This window comes from Elgaria multicarinata, chromosome 15, assembly GCF_023053635.1.
Source record: "Elgaria multicarinata webbii isolate HBS135686 ecotype San Diego chromosome 15, rElgMul1.1.pri, whole genome shotgun sequence".
NCBI classification, from domain to species: Eukaryota; Metazoa; Chordata; class Lepidosauria; order Squamata; family Anguidae; genus Elgaria; species Elgaria multicarinata.
In genome coordinates, this window is record NC_086185.1 from 5434253 (window position 1) to 5455266 (window position 21014).

The 21014-nt window shown below is 46.2% G+C and overlaps 1 protein-coding gene across 1 annotated transcript; it reads right to left on the reverse strand.

The window, feature by feature from the left end:
• Window positions 1-194: 194 nt before the first annotated feature.
• Window positions 195-15274, reverse strand: LOC134409264 (coagulation factor IX-like). Its single transcript, XM_063141909.1, has 10 exons — window positions 15222-15274; window positions 14666-14698; window positions 13736-13854; window positions 12404-12567; window positions 11071-11095; window positions 9454-9567; window positions 6254-6382; window positions 3908-4107; window positions 2003-2117; window positions 195-1658 (listed from the first exon to the last, which is right to left on the reverse strand). Coding segments are annotated over exons 2-10 (1413 nt in total). The 5' UTR covers window positions 14668-14698; window positions 15222-15274; the 3' UTR covers window positions 195-1113.
• Window positions 15275-21014: the final 5740 nt, after the last annotated feature.

Here is a 21014-nt window from a genome sequence, read left to right on the forward strand (position 1 = left end):
CGGATCTTCATCCTACAATGGAGGAGGCAGTTCCTTCTTGTCTTGGAAAAAAAAAATCTATACCGTACATCTGATGATTAAAGCTATATCTAAATGCCTTATACGACCTTGGAAAATGAATAAATGTCGGCATGAAAACATTTGATCTTGTGTGGAGTTAGGTTTGTACTGGTTCCATGCACAAGAAGGATATATTCTTTTTTCATGTTGTAATTTATTTGTGGTTTCATTATACATCATTATACAGAAATGCACTTTCTGCCAATTTGCCGTTTTAATGAAATGTCATCCTGATTTTCCAACGTACATTACAATCCTGTGTTTAACCTTCTCAACAACCTGGTGAGGTAGGTACTTCTTTAATTGTTCGGGAACTAAAGCTGAAGTGTCTCATTGAAAGCCTCACAGTGAAGGCGCTAAATGTGGATCCTGGCATTGGAAGCCAACTGCTCTACCCAATGAGCTGTACTACCTCTTAACTGGGCATATTTAGCCTGGAGAAGAGAAGGCTGAGGGGAGACATGATAGCACTCTTCAAATACTTAAAAGGTTGTCACACAGAGGAGGGCCAGGATCTCTGCTCAATCCTCCCAGAGTGCAGGACACGGAATAACGGGCTCAAGTTAAAGGAAGCCAGATTCCGGCTGGACATCAGGAAAAACTTCCTCACTGTTAGAGCAGTACGACAGTGGAATCAGTTACCTAGGGAGGTTGTGGGGTCTCCCACACTAGAGGCGTTCAAGAGGCAGCTGGACAACCCTCTGTCAGGGATGCTTTAGGGTGGATTCCTGCACTGAGCAGGGGGTTGGACCTGATGGGTATTATAGGCCCCTTCCAACTCTACTGTTCTATGATTCTATGATTTTCCTTAATCTTCCAAATAATCCCTGTGTAAATGGCTTTCTAAAAGAGTGCTGGACTGGATGGACCCTTGGTCTGATCCAGCATCAGGGCACTTCTTCTGCTCTTAAGTGTGCATTCAATCATTATTATTACTCTTAATTCTGTCAAACTATTTCAGAAAAGAAATTAGGCTAATTATATTCCCCTCTACTTCCCACCATCAGAGGATCTTGGGGAAAGCTATAGGAAAATATTTTGGCTCTGGCTTAATTATGGAAGCGCTGTTGTGTTTTTTATCCACTGAACGTAGTCTCCTATATTTGCATAGAGGGTATATTCCCCATTTCCAGTACACGCCTCACCACAGGTAGTTATCCCTGTTAGGAAGCTGGTGTCATCAATGTTTGTGGTATACGGACTTCCACTTTGCTCTTGGTGGGGTTTCACAGCCGCAGCAGGGCGGCCTGCACAGAACGTGTTTGGAAAGATGGCGTCTCCAGCCTCCCTTAGACAACGGGCCTGATCAACATAATAAACTTTCAGAACTTGGAGGATGCTAGCTGTTTTCCTTTGCTCCTTCAGTCTCCACCAACCGCTCACGGTCCCTAATTCATCCTTCACTAGGTTGTCCGTGAATGCTTTGTCCGCGATGCAAATCGGGGTGACGTACGAGTTCATGACCAACGGCGAATCGAGCTCAACAAGAGCAATGTCATCGACGTACTTATTGCTAGCGTTGTAGGCAGGATGGGGAATTGCCTGGACAATGCGACGGAGTTGTTCAGTGTGTTCATAATTCTCCGTATTATGTTCACCTGGCAAAAGAGCCATCAGACACGTTTTAAGTAGGGAGAGACAAATGTGTCAATTTGGGTTCCTCTCAATTTCTCTTCCTCCACCCTGAGAGCAACACAAAGCCTACTGATTGGGAGTGCCAGGAGCTAACGCTGTAGAGCAGGGGTGAAGAACCTCTTTTAGCCCAAGGGCTTAACAAGCTCTCGGGGGCCACAAACTGGGACTCCAATCGGGTCAGGTTTGTCCCTGATCAGGCCAGATTTGATTCTCTACACCATCCTTGCCCCCTTGCTTGGGCAAACAACCCAACCTCTGTCTAGGCAAAAATGGAGCAGTTCCCACATTCAAGTTGCCCATGGTTTACCTGCCACGACAGTGTGTGGTTCATGTTCAAGGCAGTGTGCTGCAGTGATGACCCACTTTTCGTTGAGGATCGCTCCTCCACAGAACCCTTTCCGCTCGAAGCTATACATATACACCTGTAAGGGAGGTTTATGAGATTGTGGGCCATTTATCAAACCAGGGTCAAGAGTAGTCTAACAAGTCTCATTTCACAAAGAGAATGCTGAGCTTGGAGGCTGGCAATGGACAGGACTCAAAAGTACAGCTGTATCTATAAGACTTCATCAGAAAAGCCTGTGTGGCGTCTCCATTACTATGAATATTGGCTTCTCAACAGGTGCTGGTTGGGGCCCCAGGAGAAACAGGAGGTCATGCTAGAAGAGACCCTTCTTCCAATCTATTAAGGATCTGGAGCTCTGACCTGCCCAGGTGAATGTTGACCATCTGGGGCCTTAGCTACACCTAAGGTTTATCCCAGGATTGTCCTGGGGTCATCCCTGTTCATGTAAATAACACACAGGATATCCTGGGAGCAGGCAGGAATGATCCCGGGACGATCCTGGGATAAACCTTAGCTAAAGCCTGAGTGAGATATGTGGTGTGAGTGCCTCAAAACTCAGAGATACACTCGTCTGCTTCGATAGAAACCTAGGTGCGATTGTCAGCCTTGTCAGGGGAAATTTATATATTTGATTCTGGATAGGCACACAGTTTGTCTTTTGGATGGCAGCTGCCTCTAGAGGGCAGCAAAGGCTGAGCGCTACATCATTGTATTGAAACTACCAACCTGTAAACATACGATTATCGAATCAAAAGACTTTGGGGTGGGGGGGAATGAAGCAAAACAGTGCAGCAGTTACAATGTTAACAAATAACAGATCTGTGTAAAGACTGTTGTAACTGCACAGATATGAAGGTGAGCCTTGGAATGAAAATCTGAGAAACCCTGACCCAAAACGTTGTAGGCTGCAATCCTATACGCACATACCTGGGAGTAAGTCCACTGAACTCATTGTAAAGGCCTATCTAGTTCAGCATCCTGCTTCTCGCAGTGGTCAACCAGATGTCCAAAATGATGCTCACAAGCAAGACATTAGGACAGCAGCCGTCTCCCATTGTTCCAACAGCCAGTGTTCAGAGGCTTACTGCCTCTGGTTCTGGAGATGGTGTAACACCATCCTCATCACTCAGCGGGCCTTACTTCTGAGTAGACATGTAGGGATCTGCATGGTACATCACCTTTCAAATATTTAAGCTTGCTTTGTATTGTTGCTTTTGGAGATATATACACATTCTTGAATGGATATGCCCTTTGGGTGCCATATTGGAAATCCCTATAATTTACAAAAGAAATTACCACCCTTCAAAAAAGAAGAAGGGGGTATTAGACCACAACAAGTTAAAGAACGTACCTCCCAAACTGAAAACTAACAGCCAACGAATTTTGAATTTGGAAAATTCACCAGAATATTGATTTAAACCTGGCAAAGAAATGGCTGCCTCATAATATTTCAGTTATTCAGGGATTGACCTGAGCTGGTCCACCTGAAGACAAAAGGGTTATGAAGGAGTTTCCATGCCAAAGCTAAGGGGACCCTGGCATTTAGAATGACAGCCTCCCTCCAGTAATGTATTTGGTGCAATCTGTCCATAGATTATCAGTTTGTTACTAATGCTACCTACTTTTGCACTCTGCTGTGCGGTAGCTGGCTGGTTTCTGAGAAAGAGGTTTGGGTCTGGGACAGTGTTGGGCAACTTGTTTTGGACTCCAATTGCCATCAGTCCTAGTGAGCACAGACTATGGTGAGGCAAGACAGGAGTTGTAAGTCAAGATATCTGGAGGATACTAGGTTAATGAAGGATGGATTGCTTCTCTCCCAAAGGCAGGAATACCAGCATTGCAAAACAGCTCAATTAATTACACTACCTGCCATGGGATTTCCCCTTTCAAGCTGTTCATGTTTAAGAACTCCCTGTTAAGAGTTGATGCCGTGGGGCCATCTTGGGTGGCGTTGTCCGATTTTTCTTTGAGGCCACCGGTAGTGCGGGAGGAGCACCTGTCCAACGAGCGGGTGAGATTACTCTTCACTACTTCTGGAGCTGTAATCCTTCCACATGGAAAGGGCACTGTGGGGAGCATACAAAAGCACACGTGCATATGAATGTAGGCTCTGGATTGCCAAAGTATCTGCTGCAAGAGGTGGGTTAGTCTATGCTTGACAAGTGCATGAACTTGAACATTATCATCAGTTTATTCTTTGAATGCCATCCGCCCCCCAGTAAATTAGGCCCAAGGTAGCTGACACAATGAGTGTCTGTTCCAAATCTCTGAGGGCAAAACACCCTCCATGCCCCTCCTTCCTCTGTGAGCTGGCCCACCTTATAGAATTATAGAATAGTAGACTTGGAAGGGGCCTATAAGGCCATTGAGTCTAACCCGCTGCTCAGTGCAGGAATCCACCTTAAAGCCTGACAAATGGCTGTCCAGCTGCCTCTTGAAGGCCTCTAGTGTGGGAGAGCCCATGACCGCCCTAGGTCATGGGTTCCACTGTCATACTGCTTTAACAGTCAGGAAATTTTTCCTGATGTCCAGCCAGAATCTGGCTTCCTGTAACTGGAGCCCAGTGTCCCGTGCCCTGCACTCTGGGAGGACCGAGAAGAGAACCTGGCCCTTCTTCTCACCACCATTGTCACCAGCTGCTCTTGCTCCTCCTCCTCTTTCTCATCTGGGCTACCATTTGCATTCTTGACAGGGAGAGAGCCCATGAGGAAGCAGGCCATGGCATCTCCTGCTCCTCCTCCTCACCATCTCCGTCATCTGGACCAGAGTAAGGCAAGTGAACAAGCCAGCTGCAATGCTGGATAGCAGGAGCAACTCCAGGGCTCTCTTGTCGGTGGGACTCAGTTGGGATGTGGGCTCTGGGCAGGTGCCCAACCATGCCTATCTTTGAGGCTGGTCCTGGACACAATAATCCCAGAGTGGAATGCAACAGGAACTCCTCCCCCCCATTCAGATCCCCTATGCGATTAGAATCACGTGGAGGAGATGACTGCTCTCGCTCCATCCACTCCATCGCTGTCACCATATGCCTCCACAAGTTGGAAGGCAAACGTCTACCGAAGAGGGACGACTTCGCATGTGGAGATGCCCTACATTGATGTTAAACCCTGGGGAATCAGCTCTGGCAGCTCCTGGCATTTGACCAAAGGCCATCCTCCCAATGGGACTGGGAGAAAGCCAGCCCCAGCCCAAGGTACATTGCTGCCTCCACCTGCCTGCACTCACTCTCTCACTGGGCTGGGATCTACACTACTGCTTTAAAATGGTTTATAACAGCTGTTGGGGCCTAGGACACACTCCATAAATAGTTTTCAAGCTGTTTTCAATGTGTCATATTGGGGTAGTTCTGTCCCAAGTCCATTCTTCTACCACTGCACCCCCCCTCCCTGTGAGGGTTCCCTTCCCCTTGGCCACACATGGCTGCCTTGGCATTTGGTGCAGGAAGCACCAGTGAGCCACTCTCCCGCATGCCAGGTTGGCGCAGGGCTGGGCTGGAACTGGGCTCAGGGCTGCCGGCGATGGCACCGACCTCACCCAGAAGGCCTTGCCTGGTACACCCTTCTCAAGCCAAGCGCCACCTCTTGAAAAGCCCGAGGAAATGGTAAAAACAACACAACCTCTCCCCTATATGTGAGGGAACAAGGTAAAGGGTTTTGGCAAATAGGTTCTATTACTGAGGTACTGAACTGCAGGTGTATTGTTAGATGTTTTACACTGTGTAATATAGCAGGTAATAACTCCAAGCTGGTGCGTGGTTTGTCGTAACAGAACACAAAGTAAAGTTTATTGAAATTTAACAAATCTTTAGTATTTCAATTTAGATCAAACCTGCATATTTTTATATTTAAAACAGTAATCCCAAGTCCCTTAAAATTCTATCTCTTCTCATTCCTTACACCAAACACTCTCATGAAGCACAAGCTAGATTAAAACTCCGAGACTAAAACCAAACCTCAAACAACTAAACTCACAATCCCCTCAACCAACCTATTTATACTCCTCCCTGCCCCTCTCTCACCGCATCACTAGCCACACCCACTCAGTCAAACATTTCGCATTCACTAGACATACAAACTCAGCCATACCTAAGGGACAGAAAGGTAGGTATCGCCACACTTGCCCTTCTCTGGAACGCATGCAGCGCGGCAGCCTTAATCTGCTAGAAGAGTAGGGGAATCTCAGACTCTCATCAACACCACAACTTTGCTTTACCTGTTGGTTCGCAGGTCTTCTGGTCTTCCTTCAGTCTGTATCCAGTAACACAGGAGCAGATTCCTTTCCCAGTTGGGCCGTTCTCACAGAGCTGCTTGCAACCTCCATTGTACGTTGAGCAGCTACTGTCTGATGTGGAGTTGAAATCAAATTTAATTACAAGCAAAACTTTCTAAAATATAAGAATAAGCTGGCGATATGAAATCCTGAAACTTCAGTTGGGTTAAAATGTGGCTGCCAGGGTTCTGAGGGGACCAGTCAAACAGATTTATTTATTTATTTATTTATTTATTTATTTATTATTTTATTTATTTATTACATTTTTATACCGCCCAATAGCCGAACCTCTCTGGGCGGTTCACAAAAATTAAACGCATGAAAAACATAAAAACAACCAACAATCTAAAAACACAGATACAAAAGCACAACCAGGATAAAACCACACAGCAAAAATTGGTAGAGGTTAAAATATGGAATTAAAACAGCAAAGTTTTAAATTTAAGTTAATAGGTGTTAAAATACTGAGAAAATAAAAAGGTCTTCAGCTGGCGATGGAAGGAATATAGTGTAAGCACCAGCCGAACCTCTCCGGGGAGCTCATTCCACAGCCGAGGTGCCACAGCAGAGAAGGCCCTCCTCCTAGTAGCCACTTGCCTCACTTCCTTTGGCTCACAGAGAAGGACAGATCACATTACAGCTATCTTTTATCAGCTGCACAACTTTCCACTTTGCTCCCAGGCTCAATTTGAAGTTCCAGTCGTGACTGGTCTAACTGGTCTGGGATCAGGATATCATAAGAATTGTGTCCCTCCTCGTAACAGCCCCCCCACAAACATCATTCCATCACTGAGGACCTGGTTCATATCCCCCACTATCAGAAGGACAGCAGGTGGGTACCCAAGCAGGGCCTTTTCAGTCATGGCACCCCAAATGTGAAAAAAACCCTCCCAAGAGCCCTAATAACTGAATACATGTTTGAATACATGCAAATACGAACAGATTGGAATGTCCTTGCTTAACACCCACCTGATTCGTGGTACAGACCATATGAAGCACCCACACACTTTTAACTAGGTATGTGCTCCGCTCTGATTAGGAGCGGAGAAGCAGTAGCGGATTGGCCTGCTCCGCCTTACCCAGAGGCGGAGTAGAAGTGGGCCGCAGACCCCTAGAAGCAAGGCGAAGAGAAGCGACCATTTTTCGGAGCTCCTAGTTCAGGCGGAGTGCTCCGGTCGCCATCTTGAAAACATTTCGCCATAGGATTGCATTGTTGGAAATACCCGTGGATAACTAGGTTGTTTTTGAAGCTATCGTTCTGAAAATTCTTGTGCACAGAGAGTCGTGGATGGGGGTCATTTTGAGACTACTCTCACCTCTCTGCATCGTGCAGGTCGCATGCTATATTTTTAAAAAAATCGGGTCAACAAACAGGGACAGTGCGGCTCAAACGGTGGTTTTCGGCTTTTCGCCCACAGGATTGCATTGTGGGAAAGAATCGGGGATAACTGGGTTGATTTTTAAGCTATCGTTTTGAAAATTCTTGTGCACAGAGAGTCGTGGATGGGGATCATTTTGAGACTACTCTCACCTCTCTGCGTCGTGCGGGTCGCGCGCTAGAATTTAAAAAAAAATCGGCGGGAAAAATACCTTTTTCAAAGGGCTGAGGGGCAGAGTCAGCTCCCGGTCATGATGATCCCAAAGTTGGAGGAGGGGATAGGCAAAACGGGTAACTTGGGATTCTGGGAAACTTCTCTTTCTTAATCTGAACGGACTTTTCCCAGTGTTTTTTTAACACAGTAGCCCCACCAAATGCACAAACACAACCTGAAATCATATACTAAGCCAAGAATAAGAGATAGAAACACAGCACTGCTACCCACCCTAACTTTGGGGAACAACTGAAAAGATGTGGTGCAAGGGGATGAGCTCCCCTAGGGCATCTCATCATGGACGTGCCCCCACTCTCTCCTGTACTTGGAAGGCCATCAGAGCCTTCCAAAGAGAGTAAAACGGTGGAGCAATGCCTATCATGAGTCGAAGTGAGCGTTTACTTCTTAGTGGTGGAGCGATGCCTGTTATGAGTTGAAGTGAGCGTTTACTTCTCAAGTTCTTGGTGAAGCAATGGCTTTCTTGAGTTGAACTGGCAGCTGCTTCCCTCTCCCCCGGGCACGTCCCCCTATTACTGGTAAAAGACAGATATAGCCTTTTTTTTAAGTTCTTCTTGTTGTTTATTCAGCAACACTGCTGCTTTTAATTCCACCCCTCCTTCGTTTATTTATTTATTTATTTATTTATTCCATTTTATATGCATTACTGGCTTATCCTTGGCTCACTCCCTTATGCCCCCAGAAATGTCTGCTGCCTGCCTGCCTGCCTTCCCTCTGTCCTCCCCTGCCTGCCTTGCAGGGATGTTGTGTGTGTCTGGCTTTGACTCAGGGGAGAAGTCCTTCCTGTGCTCAAGTTCCAAATCCATTTTTCAAGTGTGGAAGAAGATTCATATAGGTTGATCTCTACTCCCCAGTTCATGGCATGTTGGGATTTCCTTTGAAATGGCCCCATTGAGAGGTCTGCAGGTTTAAGCCCTGCCAAAAATCAGGGGATGATGGGATTGCCTTGAGTCTCAGCGTGCATATGTATCCCTGGATAAGCTTTCATGGTGGTGAGTTTGAGGTTTCTAACGTGCAAATTGACGGAGCTATGGAAAGGGGTGTGAATGGGGTGCCCGATTTTCAAAAATTCCTTAAAAATCAGGGGATGATGGGATTGCCTTGAAACTTGGCGTCCGTGTGGACACATGGATAAGCTATCATGGTGGTGAGTTTGAGGTTTCTAACGTGCAAATTGATGGAGCTATGGAAAGGGGTGTGAATGGGGTGCCCGATTTTCAAAAATTCCCAAAAAATCAGGGGATGATGGGATTGCCTTGAAACTTGGCGTGCATGTGTATACGTCCATGAGGTGTCATGGTGCCAAACGTGAGGTTTCTAACTTGAACCAAAAAAAAGTTGTTTACTTTTTTAGCTTTCAATGCAACCCTATGGGGGGAAAAAACGGAGCTCCGATCCGGATCCGGAGCTCCGAGCGGAGCGGAGCGGAAGTGGGCGGAGCAGGGGCGGGGCGAAGCAGCCTGCTCCGAAAATCGCAGATCTAGAAGTGAAGCGGAGCGGGGGGGTCCGTGCACACCCCTACTTTTAACTTACCTAATTCGCAGTTCTTTCCTTTATAACCAGCTGGACACCAACATTTGTAGTCACCGATTTGATGGCGACACTTGCCTCCATTAATACAGGGATTTATCATGCATGGGTCTCCATCTTAGAAAGGAAGATTATATTGTAATTACTAATAGAAAAAAACCCACTTTCAATAAATAAATAAATACACCAATTAAAGTATTCTGTTAAGACTATTGGAGAAATGCTTTACAGTCCACTCTTTCAAAGTGGAGACAAAGATGTTGCTGGCCTTGTTTCCATTTAATATGAAAATTCCTCAATTTTATCAACTCAAGCCTGGTCTATGGTATTTAGTAGAATTCTTATTTTTATTCCTGGTACTGAAAATTTGGCTTTCTAAAGGAGCAGTCGTATGCCCTCTAGACAGTGTCTGGCAGGCCTTAAGAGAGTCCAGGGGTTCAGATTCCTGGATCCCAGCACCCGTGCCCACCTGTTCCTCCTTGTAGCCAGCACAGAGAGAATTACATTGCTGCTTCTCTGAGAGTGTTCCCATGAGCAGGGATGGGGGGGGGAGGGACTGCGGAGGCCGGTGTGCTGTCCTGTTTCTCAAAACTTCCCGCCTTCTTAGGAGACAATAACAAAGCCTGCTAAATAATCCACAAAGCTTTATTCAAGCAATAAACATCTCTTCCCACCTGAAAAGAGTCTAATCTCTAAGACCTTTCCCCTAGGCAAAGCTATGCAAACTAAGAGAGACAATTGTCCTTTCAAGAAGAAGGGAAAGCTCTTTCCCAAGATGCGTTAACTTCAGAGAGACTAGTTGTGTCTGACGGGACACTTCTGACGGGACACCAGCCAAGCCGACTTTCTCTCGCCTTCCTTTAACTCTGCCCATTTTAGTCTGCGGCGTACTCTAGGATCAGCTAACCTCTCTGTGCTTTCCCCCTCGGAAGAACGTTGGCTTCCCACTGACTGTGTATTGCTTGTCCTTGAGGGGATAAGCTCTGGTGAGGGTTCACTCCCAGCTAGTGAAGAGCCCGCTTTCTCCCCCACTGGTACAGGCTGGCCTGTTTCTGGCGCTGACTTCTCTACTTCAGAGTCTGATTCTGATTGATCACCTGAAACACCTTCTTCCAACCCAGGGGGAGCAGGGCTGGACATGACACATACAAGGAATACTCTGGCTTCCCCTGCCTCCTTCCTATCCCCTCCCTGACACCTCAGCTAGACAGGCAAAAAAGCCCGTGTTGCTGAAATGCAGAGTGGCAGGAGAGTGGAAGCAAAGATAGGATAGCTGTACGCCTCCAAGTTTATTTATTTATTTATTTATTTAAGGATTTTTATGCCACCATTCAGCCAAAAAAGGCTCTCACAGCGGCTTACCAAAGTATTTCTTGACAGTCCCTGCCCACAGGCTTACAATCTAAAAGACAGGCTTACAATCTAAAAGTTTGGAGGCTTATGGCCATCTCTCCATAGAATTGCACCCTAAGTGAGCTAAGCATCTTCACCTAATGGATATTACAATGGCCTTTCTATGGGCTGCTATTTGAATTTGGCCACCAGTATAGAGTCATGCCATCTGACTGAATAATAATAATAATAATAATAATAATAATAATAATAACAACAAAAACTTACATTTATATAGTGCCCAAAATAGCCGCTAGAAGGGAAATAATAAAATTAAATTCAAACGTAAATTCAAGCAGAGAAGTGTTTGATATGCATATACACTAGGGCTGTGCATGGATCCCCCGAACTGCTTCATGGCCCAATCTGGATCTTTCGGATCAGGCCTGAACCGCTTCAGGTCGATCCAACCCTCCCCCACTCCGCTCTGCGGAGTGAGATCCGGAGGGGCGAATCGAGATTTTGCCTCCCTTTCCCTACTTATTTGCCTCGAGGTGGATGGTGGAGGCAGGTAAGTGGGAAAGGGGGGACAAAATGGGGTCTGAATAAGCCCCCCTCCCCCTGCCCCCTTACAGCTCCACTGCTGTCACCACACGGACTTTGGTGATGGAGTTGGGTAAGCCCCCCCCACTTATCTGCCTCCGTCGCGATCTGGTGCAGGCCTCAGTTGAAGCCTGCACCGGACCACGATGGACACAGGTAAGCCCCTTACCAGGCTCCATCACCATCACTGCACGGACTGCGGTGGCGCCGGCTCCAGGTGAGCCCCCTTCTCCCCCCACTTACCTGCATTCGTTGCTCCGGATGGAGGCAAACCGCTTCGCCTCGATCCGCAGCTCCCCTGACCCGATTCGGATCTGCCTTTGGAGGAGGCAGATCGGGTCACTCCACTCTGGATTGTGATCCAAACCAGAGCGGAGAACAGCCCTAATATATACCATTCATCTGACATTTGTATGGAGATCAGGCACAGCACTTATTTATTCCTGGAAGAGGTTCAAGGCTTTTATAACACAGCTCACCCCTTACACATGTAATCTGAAAGAACCAGGGCACCGTGCTCACAGGAAAGCCCCCAATGCACTGTTGGTTATAGTATCCAGCTTTTGCTTTCATTGAAATAAAATAAAATAAAGCCTCTAGGCCTATTTGATTGAATGGTTTTATCTACTGAAAATTGTAGCAACCAAAGCAGCCGGTAAATAAGACTTCCGTGGCTGTAGCGTCCCCAGAACATCCTTGCTACTTCCCAGGTCAAACAAAACAAGAGTTGTGCCAAATAGTAAACACTGCATGATGCACTGTGCAGATTAAGAGCAATCATGCACATTTGCATAGTGTCTGCAGGCCACGTATGCACTCCTTGGTGCAGAATTTGGATTAGCCTGGCACATTATGTCTGTGTTTGAAAGCTCCGGGAATAAGTTCCAAAAAGTTAAGTGGGATTTACTTAGGGTTGAAACCCTAGTTACATTTGGTAAAGGACGTGAACAGTTCTTTATCTGCCAATTCAGGAAATCACCCAATGGCAGGCCCTGAGATCTCACGTGACAGTAATCACCGTTCGTTCGTCGTCTTCAAAGACTTCCCTCGCTTCCTCATAATCACATATCTCTTCTATGCACTCGCGTTCAAGGTTTCCTTGACGTAGTTCTTCAAATACACCGGTATTCTCCCTTCTGTATCGGTGCAGAACACTGCTTGCTCTGCCCTGATCAATAAAAACTTCAACACGAAAAGAAATTAGAGGTTTTTGAGAAGAATGTGCTCTGTGCATAACTACCCCAACCAACAGCCTTCAAACACTCCATTTCTGCTTGAGGATGGAGCTGCAGAGCCGTCATCAAAAGCTATTGTGGCATCTTAAGGGCAGACAAATTGACTCTGGCATAAGCTTCCATGGCCTGTAGCCCAATTCATCTGAGGCATGGAGCATTTTGGGAGAGTTTCAGGTTTATATGCAGAACATATGGTATGTAAACCTGAAACTCTCCATAATAGTCCACGCATCTGATGAAATGGGCCGTGGTCCTCAAAAGCTTATAGCAGAATAAATTTCCTGATGATTAAAAGGATCAGGGCAGGTCTGGGGAGGGAATTTATTCCTTTCCTCCTCTGCTGTGGTCCTGAGGAAAACACCTCTTCTAAAACTGGTATTTGCATTTATTTTAAAAGTACATTTTTAACTATGGCCCTTTCTACACCTAAGGGTTATCCCAGGGATCCTCCCTGCATGCTCCCGGGATCCCCTGTGTGGCATTTGGATGCATAGGAATGATCCCGGGACAATCCTAGGATACAGGGCTGGGGTAGACATGCCCTGTATTCCCCACACCATCAAAAACCTTTGAAGCAGATGCTGGATTTAAAACAGCCACATAAAATATCCACTTGCTACAATTAAACCATTGTGTGCTTTAATGTAAATGTTTCAGTTTGTATTTTAAATATCTTTTTGAGTTTAAGCTCCAAAGTTGAAATAATTATGCACATATTTGGGTGGTTCCCCCCCTTAAATTATGATAAGCTTATACATTAGCTACTAATTGCCTGCTTTTTTGTGTTCCTTTTGTATGTCCCAAGTGGTTGGATTTAAGTCCACCTTCTATGCTACGGACGGACATGAAGGTCATACAAATCAGACAAACAGCTGATATTCTTTATGGCTGGAATTCTGCCCTATAGCCTTATGCGAACAAGTCCGGTGAAGCATAGTGGACCTGATTGCATAGGAAATAACTGTAATGTTTTTTCTAGCAGTGCGGTTCTCGTTAGAAACCAGCAGTCAAACACTTCATGTTACTTGCACACAATCGGTTCCTCATCAGGTGACAAAACCCAACTCTTAGCTCAATTCAAAAGAAACAAAACCGACTTATTAAAATGAACCAACCTGCACATTTGGTGTGGAGGAGACATCCCAGCAGACAAACGGCAAGAGCGAGGAAGCTGGTCGCCATTTTCTTAGGACAGCAAAACTGCTTTGCTACTGAATCGTGAGCTGGTTGCCCCCTGGATCAATTGTTCCAAAGATCAAGTACATATTTGCATTCTTTTGGGATCAACTTTGAGGTCATCTTTGAATTGAAGGTCCCTGGATGGCCAGTTCTCAGAGGATTAACTCAGTCTCACCTGCTTTAGAGAGTGGTTGAAAAATGAGCCCTTTATTCCGTATCCTCCCAGAGTGCAGGACATGGAATAATGGGCTCAAGTTAAAGGAAGCCAGATTCCAGCTGGACATCAGGAAAAACTTCCTGACTGTTAGAGCAGTACGACAATGGAATCAGTTACCTAGGGAGGTTGTGGGCTCTCCCACACTAGAGGCCTTCAAGAGGCAGCTGGACAACCATCTGTCAGGGATGCTTTAGGGTGGATTCCTGCATTGAGCAGGGGGTTGGACTCGATGGCCTTGTAGGCCCCTTCCAACTCTGCTATTCTATGATTCTATGATTCTATGGCCATGCTCACACCATCCTGGGTTCAGATGTCACAGTAACAAATCCTTTCCTGGTTAATTTTATCTTCCTTCTGGTGATGGTTTATCTTTAAACCAGACTTGGAATGGACAGTCCTCCAAAGTAGAGGACACCTCCAAAACAGCAGGCAGTCCTTCAGCAGCACATCAGACAGAGGACTGTCCTCTTTAAAAGAGGGCACTTGGTCACTCCGTTGTCTTGGATTGCTGCTGTGATTTCTCTTTACTACCCATTTCAATGTGGAGAACAGATCGTTCATAGAAATAAAAGTAGATCTCAGTCATTCAGCAACAGTTCTCTGGCATTTACGTATATTTATTCATTCATAATAAAGTGTATAATCTCACATGTTCCTCTCCAAATGGAGATCTTCAAAGCATCTACAATATCCAAAGAAAATAACAAAAGAGGTTTCATGAAATGGTACATCTCACATACAACAGTATCAAGATTGTTATTAGGGCTGTGCATTGACCCCCTGAACCACTTCATGGCCCGATCCGGAAGTTTTAGATTGGGCCCGAACTGCTTCGGGTTGATGTGACCCTCCCCCGCTCCACTCTGCAGAGCAAGATCTGAAGGGAAGGATCGAGATTTTACACCCCCTTCCCTACTTACATGCCTCTGCGGCAGAAGGCGGAGGCAGGTAAGTGGGGAAGGGGGGACAAAATGGGGGCCGAATAAGCCCCCCTCCCCCTGCCTCTTTACCTGGCTCTGCCGCCGTCATCGCATGGACTACGGCGGTGGAGCCGGTAAGCCCCTCCCCCCACTCACCTGCCTCCGTCGTGGTCCAGTGCTGGCTTCAACTGAGGCCTAGGCCTCAGTTGAAGCTGGAGCTGGACCGTGACAGACACAGGTAAGCCCTCTCCCCCCGCCCCCTCCCCCCTCCCCCCGCCCCCTTACCTGGCTCCACTGCTGTCGCCGCAAGGACTGCAGTGGCAGTGCCAGATGAGCCCCTCCCCCCCCATTTACCAGCATTCGGAGCTCTGGATGGAGGTGAACCTCTTCGCCTCGATCCGCAGCTCCCCCGACCCGATTCAGATCCGCCTTTGGCGGAGGCGGATCAGGTCACTCCGCTCCAGATTCGTGATCTGAATCGGAGCAGAGCACAGCCCTAATTGTTATTGACTTAGTCCTTAAACTTTGGATTTTACCGTAAGGCCTGTTTCTTCCCTGTATGAGTTTATCCCTGATACTTATCTGGTATATTTACAGTTACAGATTGTCCAGTCAAGGCTAAAAGCTCACATAAAACTAGCTGGATCTGTTCCCCTTGCTGAGTTCTCTAAAGCCATGTCCATAATTCAGGGGCACACAGGTCGTCCCTCCTGTCTCATTACTTTCCTCTTAATTAGATTTCTGGAGGAGCTCACAATCCCAAACAAGTTTTGCCATCCTCTGTGCAATATTTACAAGACATAAAAGTCAAAGGAAAGCAATCCTTCCTCAACTCAACCAAAATAAACAAAGAATAAAACAGCTTTGAAATGCCTCTGTTCAAAGGCAGCTTTCCTTGTTGAATGATGCTGCTGATAGAGTTGAAATTTTCCTGATGAGATGAGTAAATACTAAATACCATTATTAATTCAATACAACTGCAGGGAAGCCAATAATGTTCTATCCTATTTCTTTAAAACACACACACACACGTCTTCTAAGATTTTGTTTTTTAGCTTCATCACACCAGGGTTATACTGTGCAATCACTGCAAATTGTGTGCAAAGGACTCCGAAGTTTTCCAGTTTATAATCCGCTTTGACTATGAAGTACTCCCATGAATCCTGCTTTAATTGTGCTTCATATATAAAAGAACTGACCTATTTAACTACCTCTTTAGGAGCAAATCTTTTGTATTCTCCGAGCGGCCACTGGGGGTGCAGGAGAATGATGTGATATGTTTAAAGTACAAATTAAACAAATGCTTACACCTGCGTAAGTTTTAAAGCTAAAAACATCAGAATTGGCACAGTAATAGATATTAAGGAGAGCTTTAAGCATACCAAATTTGAATCGGATTGGGTCATCTGTTTTTTTTTATGATTTTTTTTACATTTCTCCCCCTTAAACCCTGTCCTGGTATGCAAAGTCTCTTAGGAGCGCTGCCGCCCGGGGTGTGATTTAGCTAACAACAACGATGATGACAACAACAGCTTTACACTATGGGGATAATTCAAGGGAAACAGGTTTGTGTGATGAAGCCCTAATCTGCCAATAATGGGCTCTTCTGGAAAGAGAAGCAGATGCATGGATAGGCTTTAAGCTATCAGAAAACTACATTCAGAAACCATTTTCATAGTTTTCGGCACCCTTCCATACATTCAATGAAGGCACGGAGAGTTGAGGGTAAAGCATGATGCCATGATGCTTTACACCTCTCCCTGTACATGCACATTATTTATTTATTTATTTATTTATTTATTTATTTATTTATATAGCACCATCAATGTACATGGTGCTGTACATCGAAAACACCGAGAGATCCTGATTGTATGAAATGAGTGAATGTGCCACTGTCAATCCCCCCCACCCCCAATGTGCTCCTGGGGTGATTTCCATTTCTAATTTCTACATTGTTGTTGTTGATCCATAATTGTTACATCTATTTGCCTGCTGTGAACTTTGCGAAAGCTGTTTTGATGCCCCCTGGTGGAGGACATATAATGTAGAAATGCAAATTGTCTAGAATCAGCGATTTGAGATTGTGGTGCAAAAGATCCCCTCTTTCTGCCTTTCCCCCTTTCATCGCAGTGAGCTGACCTACTTATATATATTTAAATCTTAAAAGGGAAAATTAATTGCATGGCTATGTGCAAAAAGGAAAAAGGGGGATCCTCTGCATGACAGTGATGTGGAATAGAAAATATGGGGCCGTTTCTTGCTACTCTACTTCTCCTAGGTCAATCTGCCACCCAGCATGATCTTCTCAGTCCTTTGGGCCCACCGTTGACCTTCGCAGCTGGTCTCAGATCAGAAATGAGTTTAGAAGAAGAAGAAAGATGAGTGGACATTTTCTGTGGGGTGGGGGAGAGGCAGAGATTATTCTAATGTGGACCTGGTGGTACCATGGGAAGAATATTTCTGGGCAGCGAGGCCTGTGGCTCTACATAAGGAGCTGGGTTGTTCCTTTAAAAGAAATAGATTGTGTGTGTGTGTGGGGGAGAAGTAGTGAAAAAGAAGTCCAAAATAAAGATCAACATTATTCCTTTTCCGTCTTCATAACCATATTTTTTTGGGGGGGGATACCCATGCCATTTCACTGATTTAGCTATCTTTGACACAAAGACAGTTCGTAATGCAGGAGGTGTTGACGGTCCCAAATCACATCCTTCTTGCTATGTTTTTCTTCCATCAGCCTGTCCTTCTTCCCCCTAGTTGAACATCAACAAGCTTCACGTCTCCTTTGTCCTGACAGAATGCTGAATGCCCAAGCAGGTCCCTGTCGGTGCTGATTCCATGCCAGTTCCATCAAGCGCATGTGTAAGTAGAACACAAGAAACTTCCCCATGGACACAGAGTACATCTGCTTTCTGACAGGCTCACCCAAGAGTGACCTGGCTCAGGGAAACCCAACAGCATACCACTTCTCCAAACAGCAGGGCTAAAAGTTGTGAGTTGGTACTTGTCTTTTGCTCCCCGCCCCCATGGTACACCTTCTACCAGTTTCAAAATGTAGCTGTAGCTCTGTGCTGGACGAGAATTGGCCGATTCATACAGGGCCAGCTGCAGATTTGGGAGAACCCTCTGCAAGTGCCATCTGGAGCAGAAACTCCTGCATCAGTGCATGCCCCTAGTGGGCTTATTTGGTAGTGGCATCCAGCAGTAGTTTTTGCTCCAAGGAGTCACCATGGGGGTGGTTGGTTGGTTGGAAGCTTCCATCTTAATTTTCCAGACCTGCACTGGGGGGCCGGCCACCATTTTAATTTCCTACAGTGCTCCAGACCAACACTATACCTAACCCATACAAAAATGTGCAGCCCTGTGGGTGAGTGTGTGGATTATCAGAGTCACATGGTGCTATGCACTGTGTGGCAATATTGCACTGCATTTGTACATTAAAGTTATCATGCTTCTCTAAAGGCGGAGTTACTGACGGTAAGAGCTTGAAGCTAAAATGCACTGGTATTTGTAGCCCCACCTCCTTGGCCTTCAGTTTGACTCGCCTTGCCTTTGGCTCCACCCACCACTGGCATGTAGCTCCTGAGAGCTTCTCTGGAATTGAATTTGGCCCTCGCGTTGACAGAGGTACCCCAACTTTGACTTAAATCATAGATTGCAGAAATAACTTCTGCCACCCTGGTGCATCTGTTACCTTTCAGGAAGCGTTTAAAAGATGTCACATTTTCTGCCTCCCGAAATGCTCGACGGAAGGTATTCCAGAGGGTGCCGCTATGGAGAAGTTCTTCCTGCCATCAAAGTTCTTCATGGCAACATTCCGTTCAGTTTGGAATGACAAGCGAGACCTCCTCTGAAGATCTTAAACGTCATTTGGGTGTATACAAGGAAAGGCGGTTTGCTAATCTACATGGGGACCCTAGCAAGGGGGTAGGAGAGCTTTAACCTCCCTCCCTGGCCCCAATCTGGATTGGGCCTCCTGCACCTGCAGCTCCAAATGAAAAATAGTGATCCATAAAGGAACTGCTTTTCGTTACACTTGCACTCAGCCCACTGGGGCACCTCGTTACACGTGCCGTGCTTCGGATTACAGAGCATGTTGCCAGCATCTGTGCTAACTTGAGCACTTACAGGCCCTGCCTCTACCTGGGGCCAATTCAAGGAAGCTGGATTTCGCATTCTGCAGAGAGACGCATCCATTTTTATGTCACTTTCTCCTACCGTACTCCTACGGCAAAACGTCGCGTAGCCGTTATCACCCAGGCATGCGCTTGAGCGCACGATTAAAAAGAACAAGCGACCAAGACAAAAATCTGAAATAGCTAAATGGAGCATCGGAAGAATGGCCGATCGCATCAGCAGCACGCTGTCGCTCAACAGCAAAGTACTTCCATTAAAATGGCATTATAAGGTAATTGATAGTGAAAACGGATCAAGTCGAGGGAAGAACTGACACAGGAGAAGCATGTTGCCGAAAGCGTGGAGCCAGGATGAAAAACTGACACATCCCTGAAAGCAGCTGCAGCCTCCACCCATAAAAGAGGTGAGCGTGAACTGAAATCCAAGGAAATACAATCAGGTGGAGGAAAAGAAGGGGAGCACCCACACAGAGCTCACAGCTGCTGGTCCACAGCATCCTTTTCAATATCGACTGCTTCTGTTGATTCCTGCCTGGGTTGTTTGTGTTTTCAGAGGAAACAAGGACAGGAAGACTACAGCAGTGGTCAGGGGCTGTAGCTCAGTGGTAGAGCTCCTGGTTTATATCCAGAAGGTCCCAGTTCAATCCCTGGCAACTCCAGGTAGGGCTCAGGAAACGTCTGCCTCTAACCCTGGGCACCTCCTGCCAGTCGGTGACAACCCTACTGGACCAGATGGACCAAGGGACTGACTTAGTATAAAAGCAGCTTCCTATGTTGGAGAGACAGTCTGGTGTAGTGGTTAGAGGGTTGGACTTGGGAGTCGGGAGATCTGGGCTCTAGTCATCACTTGGCCATGGAAGTTGGCTCCAGTCCATCCACTGTACCATAATCCCAGTACAACACTTTAACCACTACACCACACTGCCTCTCACAAAAGTGGCTCTCGTACTGCCTGCTGCCACCGGACATGCCTCTGAAGATGGTGGTACATGAAAAAGGGCCTCCCTTAAAGATGCTCAGCCCTACCTTCTGCTACAGGAGAAGGTAGGGCTGGTCCCAAGTGTGTCATCTGCTCAAGACCAGGTCTACCCTTAGGCAAAGTAAGGTGACTGCTTCAGGCAGTGGATATTTGGGTATATAGGGTAGAGTAGGAGCTTCCAGATGTTTCCCTCTGTTGGAGGAGAGAACTGTAGGGAGGGGGCTCCCTCTGCCCTGCCCTGCACCCCTAAGCTAGCCTGTAGCCCTCAGTTAGGGTGTTGGGGGATGCTTCTCATTGCCATGGTTGAAGTAAGATTCAACCACCAGTCTGGTTAGCTTCTGTACTTGGAATTCGGGTGGGTGGGGGTGTATTATCATCCTTGAGCAAAATATCTTGGGCCGTCCCTGTCCCTAGTGATCCTCTGACTTCCTCAAAAGTAGATTTAGTTGACTATTATTATTATTATTATTATTATTATTATTATTATTATTTATTTATTTATTTATATAGCACCATCAATGTACATGGTGCTGTACAGAGTAAAACAGTAAATAGCAAGGCCCTGCCGCATAGGCTTACAATCTAATAAAATCATAGTAAAACAATAAGGAGGGGAAGAGAATGCCAACAGGCACAGGGTAGGGTAAGCAGGCACAGGGTAGGGTAAAACTAACAGTATAAAGTCCGCACAACATCAAGTTTTAAAAGCTTTAGGAAAAAGAAAAGTTTTTAGTTGAGCTTTAAAAGCTGCGGTTGAACTTGTAGTTCTCAAATGTTCTGGAAGAGCGTTCCAGGCGTAAGGGGCAGCAGAAGAAAATGGACGAAGCCGAGCAAGGGAAGTAGAGGCCCTTGGGCAGGCGAGAAGCATGGCATCAGAGGAGCGAAGAGCACGAGCGGGGCAATAGTGTGAGATGAGAGAGGAGAGATAGGAAGGAGCTAGACTGTGAAAAGCTTTGAAGGTTAACA

Bases quoted from the DNA above. Each gene is read 5' to 3' on its own strand.
- LOC134409264 (XM_063141909.1), bottom strand. The intron at 9,568-11,070 runs GTAAGTTTTTGT...TTCCTTTCTAAG, and splicing joins ATTTTGGGCACTATATAAAT to ATGGAGACCCATGCATGATA. The intron at 2,118-3,907 runs GTAGTGTAATTA...CCTCCCTTACAG, and splicing joins AAGGGGAAATCCCATGGCAG to GTGTATATGTATAGCTTCGA.